Raw genomic sequence first — 9,991 nt, forward strand, 5'->3', positions numbered from 1 at the left:
ACTCTCCAGTACAGCACCATCTCCAGCATCTCCCCATCTCCCACCAGTACCCAGTGGCCCCAATTTTCCCACTATATCATGTGTCTCACCCCCTGCTAGAGACGAGGCTTCATCTCTGTGTTTTTCTAACCCTGGGCTGGCACTTTCTCTGGGTGGTTCTGGAAGGAGATGCTCAGCATGGTCTGCAGCAAGAACTGCATGCATTGTAGGGCTCTGCTCAGCAGTAATGAGGAGCTGATGAGCCCAGACTGCACCCAGGTGTGCAGGAGGCAATGCCCTGGGTATCTGAGCATTATTAGAGGGGAAGGAGGCAAATCCTAGGCAGGAAGGAACCAGCAGCACAAGGAGCTGTCATTTAATGCACAAGACTGGCAGCAACATGCTTAGGGCACCAAATCTGTAGCAAAAAGTCATTTCCAGGGGAGTCCTCAGCCCTGCAGGGGCAGCCAGCAGCAGAAGGGCTGCAGAGAGACACCTTCAGTGGGCTAAGCCTCAGGGAAGATGAGGAAACCAGAGAAGATGCTGTCAGACCCTTCAATCCCCACCAGGGAGTTCTTCTCCGTTGGCTCCAGCCAGACAGACTCATTCACTGCCATCTTGAGGACCACACCACCCGTGGTGACCTGGTAGCTGCCGTGCACATAGTCACAGAAGGTCACCACCTTCTCGCCCCTGCTGCCACCTCGGCCTTTTTTCACACTGAGGCAGAGGTTGCCCCTGGATGTGACGTGGTAGGTGAAGTAGTAGATGCCCGGGACCTGGCAGGTGAAGCGGCCATACCGGTTCTCGTAGTGGCCCTTCTCATTGGTGATGATGCGGTCGAAGCGGATGGGCAGGTCCCGGCGTGGGTAGGAGCTGACGGTCCTGGCGGCAGAGAAGGCGGACTTGAGGGTGGCCTTGTAGTCACCGGAGTCCCCCTGAGGACCAGGGGGTCCCATGGGACCTGGTAATCCCTTTGAGCCTGGGGGACCCCTGGGGCCGATCTTCCCGGGGTGCCCCGGCATTCCTGGCTCTCCCTTCTCCCCCATGTCTCCTTTGTGCTCCACCTGGCCAGGGGGACCTAGAAAGTAGGAGAAGGAGTCATTGCAGTTACAGCCGAGCCCCACGGGTCTGCAGGGGGGCACTGGGAAGGAAAGCGCTGGTACCTGTGGTGGGGTGCGGGTCAGAGGAGACCCCTGCCCACCTGGCAGGCATGACACCCCTTGCTCTCATGCACCCTCCCTCCCCAGCTTCCTTGGGGTGTTCTGGTCTGTCCAACCCCTTCTGTCCACGAGCATCACCCCCACCTGGTAACACCTCAAAGGGACTGGTGGAAAATGGATTACTTTCCTAGAATCATATGCCTGGCACTGCCTTTTCCTGCTCTCAGTATCCACAAGATGATGTTTTCTCCACCTGCAGCCTCCACCTTACCTTGTTCACCCTTTGGGCCATTCTCCCCGTCTCTGCCATTGCTGCCAGGCTGTCCTGGTGACCCTGGGATGCCTGGGATGGTGCCATAGGTCCTGCAAAGCGTGGCACTTGCAAGCTGCCCTCCAGCCACGCAGATCAGCATTGCCCACACGGTCTGCATCTGCTGGAGCACAGAAGGATGTTGAGGGACTTGTCTTGGGCAGTGGGAGGGATGGGGAGGGCACCCTGTGCTGCTCTGGAAGATGATGCCTAGAAACACTTCTGGGTAATACCATCAGGGAGGGAAAACATCCTGCTGCAGAGCCAAATCCACCTTCCCGATGGCCGTGAAGGGACCAGCCCCTTCGGGCATGGGAGAGCTTGCCAATCTCTTCTCACTCTTAAATTACCAGTTTACAAGTGCTCAGAGCTTCAGCCACATGAATGTTGGGGGACAGGTTAGCCTGTCCCAAAGGTCTGATGTCCAGCCTGGCTGTACTGCTGCCATGGACATGTGCTGCTGGTCCCTGCTATTCTGAGTCCCCACTGCCCCCTTGGAGGAGAAATTCTCCATCCCATCTTAGGACCACAATTGTAGAGTAAAATCCTTCCCCAGGCCAAAGCAGTTTCATCATCTGCAAGGGGATAGCTCTTGCTTTCCACCAGCATATCTGAGGGACAGCTTTAGTCCTTGCAGGTGGCAAAGAAATCCCCAAACTTGCCCTCCTAACTCCTGTGGGTTCTCATTGTGTCTTGCTGCATGCCTGCTTCATCCCAGGAGCGTTTCTGTATCTGACCAGCCTTACTGGGACAGTCATATGGGCTTCCAGTCCCTGGGGTCCCATCTTCCTTCTGCCCTCCCTGCATCCCACAGCTCAGCTCCTTCCCCCACCTCCTGGTGTAGGTGCATATGGGGTAAGCACTGGGCATTTGGGGGCTGTATCTGGACATCACATCACCCCAGCCACACTCTCTGGCCTCAGGTGGACTTTCCCAGCACTGAAACTCTGGTGTCAGCAGGAAAAGAGGCCAGTGAGTCGGATCCTTCAACTGCAGCATCTCTGATTCAGATGCGTCAGGTACAAGGACCGATCCACAGGCTCCCAGCCCAGGCCCAGGCAGACAACAAAAGTATCTTGGGGCAGGAGAGCACCCCCAGGGCACCTGTCAGACTGACGCTCAGTCCCTGTTCACCCCTCTGGGCCTTTGCCATCTCTCCTTTCCCTCCCCAGCCTCCCCCGGGGGGGGCAGGAGGGGTCGGGGTCCCACCAGGGATCTCCACCACCCCCAGCCCAGCGGCCCCCTTTCTCTTCTGCCACAGTGAAGTGCCAGGGGTGCAGGGGGTGACTGTCACCCTGGTGCTGCTGGGTTCCCCGTGTGCTCCTGCCTGCAGGGGACAGCTGGGTCTCAGCCTTGCCAACGGCTTGCTCTTACCTTGAACGTCTCGTTGCACGGACCGGGAGATGGAGCAGGACACACCAGCGTCCTGATTGGAAATGACCATGGGGGGAAGCAGAAGTTTGCTGCAAGGGCTATTGTGAAAGGATCTGGGCCACATCCCTTTTTTATCTTTAGCTCCTGCCCTTTCCTCAGTAGCACTTTCACATCCACCACGAATGCTGTCTGCCAGGTCAGCAGGACATGCTGTCCCCAAACAGCACTCAGGGCCCCCTCAAGCATACAGCTCTGGCCCCGGGGAGCAGAGGGATGTCTGCTCTGCCCTGCAGGGTCCCCAGCTCCTGCTCACGTGTGCTTGCTATGGGAAACACTGCTGTGGGCTCCAGACAAGTATGGGGTAACCCCTCAGGGCTGCAGAAATGTGCATGCACTTAGCTAGCATCCCTCAGGCTTCTCCACACATACCCAGCTCTGCTGGGAGGTACTGGCAGGTCCAGAGGGTGCTACAGGGTGTCAGCATCCATAACCTTGAATCTGTCCCCAGGATCTCCTAAATGTTGTGGATGGGAAATGATTTCACTCTGCAATAAAAGCATTTCCAGTCCTGCTTTCTGCCTTGTGGAGGTGAAGCACAGGATGTTCAGGGGAGTTCACCTCTTTTTTCACTGTACAATTTAGAACCACTGGGTTTTGGTGGGCTCTGTAGCCTCCACAGCCATGAGCTCCTTTGGTGGGGATGTCCCAGACACCAGACGCATGGCTATGAGGTTTGCTGTGTGGTCAGTAGCTCTCTCCAACTAAATTGCTTCCACTTGGAGAAGGGGAATATCAGGACCCCTGCTTGGAGGAGTCTTGGTCTCCCCTCCAAGGTGGGGGCCTTGTGCATGGGCATGGGAACTGTCCCCTTCCTGCAGTCAGTGCAGCTGGGGGTCCTGCCCCACCAAGCAAAGCCGGGGTTGTGAATGGTGTGTAATGCTCACTGATGCTGAGCACGGCCAAGCCAGCGAGGGCTCAGGGACGTTCTGATGCCATGCAGACACCCAGGTGGAGCCCACATGTGCACACCACATCCATCTGGCCACACATGGGCTCCACCTGCAGAAAGGCAAGTTGTAGAGGAAAAAACAAATGAGGCCATGCACAATGGGGAAGGTTTTATTGACACTTTCCACAGCTGGGTCATGACAAAGGGGCTGCTGCAAGCCTGCTCCAAGACACCTAGCTGTCCCTGGTGCAACCCAGGTGGGAAGGGGAGAGATGCAGAGAGACCTCTGGCTCCGGCAGCACATAATGTGGGGCTATCAGGGTGGATGCATGTGGCCGTGCCGGCAGGACCCCAGGGGCTCGGCACCATCAATCTGGGCGCAGATGCATCCAGACATGCTTGTTCCCCCTGTTCAGCAGCTGCCTGTGCGCGGACTGCAGGCCAGGGGGTTGTGTCTGGTGGCTGGGACTGATCTCCTTGCAGGGGCTTCCAATCCAGCAGAGAAACCTGGAGCATCAGCAACAGCCTGGCAGTGAGCAGCAGCGTTTGCAGGGCAGGGTGAAGAGGTCAGCGTGCTGGGGTGGGGTCTGGTGGTCCTCTAGTCCAGGAAGAGCAGGAAGCCCGAGAAGATGCTGTCAGAGTTGCCAATGCCCACCATGCCATTGTAGTCGTTCACTGCCAGCCAGACCTGGTTCCCAGCACCCAGGCGGAGGAGGATCCCACCAGAGCTGACCTGCATGGTGTTGGTCTTGTGGTCACAGAAGCTGGCCATCTTGTTCCCATCCTTGTACAGGATGACGCAGAGGTTGGCAGTCTGCGAGGTGTGGAAGATGAAGTAGTAGAGGCCGGGGAGCCTGCAGGTGAACTTGCCCGTGGTGGTGTTGTAGTCATGGTTGGTGTTGGTGATGACATGGTTGAACACCACGGGGACGTTCTTTGAGGGATACTTGCTGGTCTGCCTCGTCACTGAAAATGCTGACTGGTGTTTCTGCTTGTAGCTGCCTGGCATACCCGGCTCTCCAGCCGTGCCCATCATCCCAGGGTCTCCGGGGGGACCAGGGGGACCGATGGGGCCAGTCTTGCCTGGCAAGCCTGGGCTACCCGGATCCCCTTTCATGCCCTTAGGCCCTCGTGTTGCAGGAGTGGCTGGGATGCCTGTGGGGCGGTGGGGAGTGAAAGGGAGTCAGCGTCCACAGCAGGACATGGGGAGAGGCTCCTTCAGCCCCTTCCCTTGGGCAGAAGAGGTTTGTTGCCTCTCTCCAGCCTCCTTTCCTCCTGCCCTGTCCACAGAGGATGCTCTCCATGGCCTGCAAACCAAGGCAGACCAGCCACAGAGGACTCAATGGCCCCCCTTCAACATGGTTCCCCTCCTTGCTCACTCACCTGGCTCGCCTTTGGCTCCCTTCAGCCCATCCCGGCCATCCTTGCCTGGCACACCCGGCATGCCTGGCAGGCCTGGAACCCCATAGCAGCTTTTGGGGGCATCTCCAGTCTCAGCAGACCCCTGATTCAGGAGTAGGAGGGCAAGGACCAGATGGAGCTGCTCCCAGAAGCTCTGCCCCATTTTGGTGCTCTGGAGCATGGAAAGGGAAAGAAAGTGCTGAGGTGAGGGGGCACGTCAGGGAGGCTTCCAGGCAGTGGAGCAAAGGAGGTCCTGTGCTATGAGGCTGACTGCACCAGGAGCACCTGGTTGTGATGACTGTGCCCTCAGCATCCCCCCCATATCAATTGCCAGGCAGAGGGGAGGTGGATATGTGGACCCTGGGCAGCCCCTGATGGCTCAAGGGAGGTTGGACTTTCTGTCTGGATGGAGCCATGAGGTCTTGCAGTACCCATGGCCATCCCCAAGCTCTCCCACTCCAGTGTCCTGAACCCCCTGCAGACGCATACGCCGCTGCAGACCTTTGCACCATGCTGCACTGAGGCTGGAGCTCCCTGGACCCAGCTGATCCCACCCCTCCTCCAGCAGCAGACTGACTTTCCTGGCTCTGACCATCAGGATCAAGCCCCACACCAGTTGGGGATCTTCCAGGACAGTGCCTGGCCCAGAGGACTGGGTCTTCCCCCAGCATAGAGAAGCATGCATCCCCCACCCCATGACATGTGTGCAGCTTGGCAGTGCCTCTGTCTCCTTCTCCTCCTCCTCTCACATAGCCAAGTGCTGCACCATGTTACTGGATCCCTAGTCCCCATGCAGCCCACCCCAAAGACATGGACCCTGCAGCACCTCTTACCTCTGTTGAGGGGATCAGGGCACGGGACCCTGCGCTGCTGAGCCCTCTGGCTGCTGTTGGCACTGCCTGCCTGCACAGCCCGGTGCGGGTGACTCTCCTAACACCCGGAGGAAGTCACAGAGTTAGGAAAGGGCCCTTGGGGACCCAGAACCCTCATCTGGCCCCGAGATGAGTTTCACATCCTCCTGCCTGTTTCCTCTGAGCAAGCACTTTCCTGGCTGTCCAGCGAGACCTGTACTTGGGCCACTGCAGCAGCAGGGGCTGAAAGGAGAGAGATGGGATAAGCCTCTGCCAAAGAGATGTGCCACAAACCTTCCAACCACCATGGGAACTAGCCCTCTGCAAATCACCTGCCTTTCATCCTTAACTCATTTCTGAGCAGAAAGGCAGGGAGTGGATGGGCAGCAGAGCTTCATGCCAGCTCCATGGAGCCAGGTCATTGCCTGGCTCTGATGGGAGATGCTGCACCCCTAAGCAATGGGAATGAAGGATGTTTCTCCTTCAGGGTTTCTGACCTGCCGGCTGGCTGTCCCCTCTGCACCTGGCCCTGTGTTCCACCAGCTCTGCTGGGTGCTGGATTTGCTGGGGCCCCAGCATCCCTGGTTGGGGTGTTGCTCCTTGCAGGTGACCTGGCCTCCTCCTCACTGCTCCAGGAATGGAGACATTTGAGTGCCCAACATGTGTGTAGCAGCTCCTCCGAGCAGCAGTCCGAGGATATGGCACCTGTGTGGCTTCCCTGATGCTTTCTGGCTGCCTGACAGCTGCCCAGCCTGCCGTACTGCCCACTAGTCTCACCCCAAGCCAAAGAGAGAAGAGCATCACCTCACAAATCCACCACCATCACCCCACAACCCTATCAGCCACCCTGATGTCCCTGTCGCTCCTTGCTGAAAGGCTGGAGAACCACAGCTGCCTTTCCTCTTCCTGGGAGAGTCTGGGTACCAACAGAGGACCATGTGGGTGAAGTGCATGAGCCATTGCCTGTATTTACCCTCGCACAGGACAGCTAGCTGGGACTCGTCAGAGAAAGGACACACATAGGCTAGTCCCAGAGATTTCCCATTCCTCCCTGTAAGTGCCAGCTCTGCTTGTACACTCAGTTCCCTCCTGTCCTTCTACCTTTGCATTTGGGTCTGTGCTTGGCCAGGGTCAAGTTGGGGTCACTTCTTTCCCTGGGCAGCTTGGGAAGGCTCCCAGGACATTGATGGTTTGGGGAAGACACATGGATAGGAAAGAAAACCCAAGTGGCTGTTGTGGAAGAAGGGTTTATTTATACTGATGGGGAGGATGTGAGAGGCCGAAGTGGCCTGGCGCAAGACAGGCGTTTGCAGTGGTTAGTGCAGCAGCAGCAGTGGCACGCAGTGATTTCCCACTCAGGAATGAAGACCAACAACTGGTGAATGGCCCCAGTGATAGCTGGTCCCCTCCAGTGTGGGGTCTGAGCGCCCGGCAGCAGAAAGGGCTGCCGTGGCTGAGTCCTCTGCCTCCAGGATGGAACGGGCAGGCTCAGCACCTGGCCACTTTGTGACAGTGGTGGAAGAGCAGGATCCAGCTGGTGGCTCAGTTTGGGGCTGTTCCAGTTTGATGCAATATAAGGCCACCCCATGCACTCGCAGGGTGAAAACACATGCAGAGACGCACACTGCAATGCTCTGGTGCTAAGCAGGTCTGGATTGGTGGTCCATCAGCCCATTTGTGGGAAGAGCATGAAGCCGCTGAAGATGCTGTCTGCCTCAGAGCCGCTGTAAATCCAGCTGCCCCTGGCAGGGTCGGTGCTCACGGAGACCCGGTCGCCCATGGCCAGGCTGAGCACGCTGCTGCCTGAGTTCATCTGCAGGATGTTGCGGCTGTTGTAGTCGCAGAAGCTGACCACGCCCTCCCCGTTCTTGGTGATGCTCAGGCAGAGGTCCCCGCTGGAGACCACCTGGTAGGCAAAGTAGTAGAGCCCAGGGACGAGGCAGGTGAACTCCCCAGTCTGGGGGCTGTAGGAGCTCTCCTGGTTGGTGATGATGTTGTCAAACACCACTGTCCTGCCCCTGGACGGTGGGGACCTCCGTGAGGCAGAGAAGGCAGGACGTGGCTGCTCCAGGATATTGCCGGCTTTCCCCTTGTTCCCCTTTGGCCCCGGCAGGCCTGAGAACCCGGGGGGGCCACGCAGACCGTGGTAGCCCTGGTTCCCTGGGATGCCGGGAGGCCCCGGCTCGCCTGCATCCCCTTTGAGTCCCTGGATGCCCGTCCTCTGTGTTGATTTCCCTGGAGAGAGGTGGTGGTGAGGAGCAGTTCATGCACATCTGGCATCTCCCAACCTGTTCCCACAGCCTGTGATTCTCCTGCCAAGAGGCTCGAGGGTCTCAGGCCACCCACACCGCGCATCCCCGGCTCCCCCTTACCTGGGTCTCCCATGTCACCCTTCTGCCCTGGTCTCCCGTCAAGGCCGGGGATTCCCGGGAAGCCATCCCTGCCATCCGGTGCCCGACACACACCGTCCTCAGGCAGGACCGTGCTCAGCACTGCTGCCAGGGTGCTGGTCACCAGCCAAAGCCCGATTTGCATCCTGCCTCCCTGCAAGCACAGGGGCGGGGGAATTGGGGATGGAGGCAAGCACACAGCAAACACACAGATGTACCTCAGACATAGACACACAAGCATTAACACGTGCTCTTGTCCAGACCTATGGATATGTGCAATGCAGGCACAGCTGTGTGCTCAGACATGCGTGCATACACAGATCTACCATGCCACCCATGTGTTGTCCAATACAGGTAGCCAGACACCACGTGCAATGGTGAAAATAACTTCATGGAAGGATATTGAGATTCTTTCATTGCATGATCTGAAATCATTGATGTTACTGAAGATCTGACACGTGCCCATGGCAGAGCTGTGGGGTTGGAGAGCCCAGGACGTGGAGCACGGCATTAACCCTTTGGTGCATGTCCTGGGGATGGGTGGCTGCACATCAGATGCGTGCAGGGGATGCTTCTTCCAGTGTTGGGGGAGCAAGCACTGATGTACGGGGCAGTGGTCCCGTGGGATGGAGAGCGTAAGTGAGAAAAGGGTGCAAAGTGACACAACAGAGGAGGGATAAACAGTAAAGGGATAAACAGGCAAGAGGGATCAAGATCCCCAACACACAGAGCTGGGAGAGAGGAGGGATGTCCTGAGCACACAGACCTACCTCAAAACCTGGGGTACTCAGCCCGGGACAAGCCTGCAGAGCCCAGAGAGTCCATATTGAGTAAGGACAGGTTCCTGCAGCCCCCTCCCCTGCCCTGCATCATCTTCTCCCCCTTTTCCTACTTTAAACCCTTGTGGAGGGGGGAAGAGAAGAAAGGAGGGGGACAGGGAGCAAGGACCGGAGAGTCGCATGTGGAGGCATGTGTCCCCAGCTGTTTGGGGTGACTTACCTCCTTGCTGGGGGTGAAGACAGACCAGTCTGAGCAGCAGCTCTGTTTGCTGGAAGCTCTTCCCTGGGAGCAGGGAGGAAGAGGAGCAGGGTGGGGGGGATGTACTTGCATGCATGATGGTTTGCTTGGTTAGGGAAGAGAAGTGCCAAGTTTCGCTTTCTCTGCAAGAGAGAGAAACTTGTTCCCCTTCCTGCACTCAACCCTGGCTGTGCTGGTCACAGCCAAGGAACAGCTTGGTCAGCAAAAGTGCAGGATCGCAGGGTTCCCAGCCTGGCCCAGCAGCACGGTCCCCACAGCAGGGATGGGTGGTGACTGGGCACAAAGCCACACAGACGTGGAGGGTGCCCAAAGGTATGCCACAGCTCTGTCACTGCAGGAGGGGACAGGCGATGTAAGCCTTAGGTGACTTACATCCAAGGGATGCTCAGTGGGGCCCAGGGATCGCTCTTGATGGCTCCTGGTCTGGGTGATGGGCAGAGCGTGGCTGTCACTGGTACCCAGCCTTGTCATGGCTGCTGCTGGGGGCTGACCTCCCCCAAGATGCCCACATTGGCACCACACCCTTATGGAGCAGG

The 9,991-nt window shown here is 57.9% G+C and overlaps 3 protein-coding genes across 7 annotated transcripts; all 3 read right to left on the reverse strand.

Annotated features, from left to right (window-relative positions):
- Window positions 1–324: 324 nt before the first annotated feature.
- C1QB (complement C1q B chain) lies at window positions 325–2,911 on the reverse strand. Of its 3 annotated transcripts, none has more exons than XM_054849763.1 (3): window positions 2,827–2,911; window positions 1,414–1,573; window positions 325–1,060 (listed from the first exon to the last, which is right to left on the reverse strand). In XM_054849763.1, exons 2-3 carry the CDS (start codon window positions 1,571–1,573, stop codon window positions 486–488), a joined length of 735 nt encoding a protein of 244 aa, XP_054705738.1. In that variant the 5' UTR covers window positions 2,827–2,911; the 3' UTR covers window positions 325–485. The 3 variants fall into 3 exon arrangements, with proteins under 3 accessions (XP_054705738.1, XP_054705740.1, XP_054705741.1); XM_054849765.1 differs by having other exon boundaries at window positions 1,414–1,576; window positions 2,827–2,887; XM_054849766.1 differs by lacking the exon at window positions 1,414–1,573.
- A 1,018-nt stretch (window positions 2,912–3,929) lies between these two features.
- C1QC (complement C1q C chain) lies at window positions 3,930–6,141 on the reverse strand. Of its 2 annotated transcripts, XM_054849702.1 has the most exons (3): window positions 6,010–6,141; window positions 5,159–5,348; window positions 3,930–4,930 (listed from the first exon to the last, which is right to left on the reverse strand). In XM_054849702.1, the coding sequence occupies exons 2-3, from the start codon at window positions 5,337–5,339 to the stop codon at window positions 4,374–4,376; spliced, it is 738 nt and encodes a 245-aa protein (XP_054705677.1). In that variant the 5' UTR covers window positions 5,340–5,348; window positions 6,010–6,141; the 3' UTR covers window positions 3,930–4,373. The 2 variants fall into 2 exon arrangements, with proteins under 2 accessions (XP_054705677.1, XP_054705676.1); XM_054849701.1 differs by lacking the exon at window positions 6,010–6,141 and having other exon boundaries at window positions 5,159–5,357.
- A 1,118-nt stretch (window positions 6,142–7,259) lies between these two features.
- C1QA (complement C1q A chain) lies at window positions 7,260–9,534 on the reverse strand. Of its 2 annotated transcripts, XM_054849753.1 has the most exons (4): window positions 9,417–9,519; window positions 9,188–9,220; window positions 8,400–8,571; window positions 7,260–8,262 (listed from the first exon to the last, which is right to left on the reverse strand). In XM_054849753.1, exons 3-4 carry the CDS (start codon window positions 8,560–8,562, stop codon window positions 7,694–7,696), a joined length of 732 nt encoding a protein of 243 aa, XP_054705728.1. In that variant the 5' UTR covers window positions 8,563–8,571; window positions 9,188–9,220; window positions 9,417–9,519; the 3' UTR covers window positions 7,260–7,693. The 2 variants fall into 2 exon arrangements, with proteins under 2 accessions (XP_054705728.1, XP_054705727.1); XM_054849752.1 differs by lacking the exon at window positions 9,188–9,220 and having other exon boundaries at window positions 9,417–9,534.
- Window positions 9,535–9,991: the final 457 nt, after the last annotated feature.

Source organism: Grus americana, chromosome 21 (assembly GCF_028858705.1).
Source record: "Grus americana isolate bGruAme1 chromosome 21, bGruAme1.mat, whole genome shotgun sequence".
In the NCBI taxonomy this organism is placed as follows: Eukaryota; Metazoa; Chordata; class Aves; order Gruiformes; family Gruidae; genus Grus; species Grus americana.

Coding starts and splice junctions, on each gene's coding strand:
- C1QB (XM_054849763.1), bottom strand. CDS start 1,573: ATGCAGACCGTGTGGGCAATGCTGATCTGCGTGGCTGGAGGGCAGCTT. Junction 1,061..1,413: donor TGGCCCAAAGGGTGAACAAG/GTAAGGTGGAGG, acceptor CCTACTTTCTAG/GTCCCCCTGGCCAGGTGGAG.
- C1QC (XM_054849701.1), bottom strand. CDS start 5,357: ATGCTCCAGAGCACCAAAATGGGGCAGAGCTTCTGGGAGCAGCTCCAT. Junction 4,931..5,158: donor GGGAGCCAAAGGCGAGCCAG/GTGAGTGAGCAA, acceptor ACCGCCCCACAG/GCATCCCAGCCACTCCTGCA.
- C1QA (XM_054849752.1), bottom strand. CDS start 9,527: ATGCAAGTACATCCCCCCCACCCTGCTCCTCTTCCTCCCTGCTCCCAG. Junction 8,572..9,416: donor TCTTCACCCCCAGCAAGGAG/GTAAGTCACCCC, acceptor CTGTGCTTGCAG/GGAGGCAGGATGCAAATCGG. Junction 8,263..8,399: donor GGGTGACATGGGAGACCCAG/GTAAGGGGGAGC, acceptor ACCTCTCTCCAG/GGAAATCAACACAGAGGACG.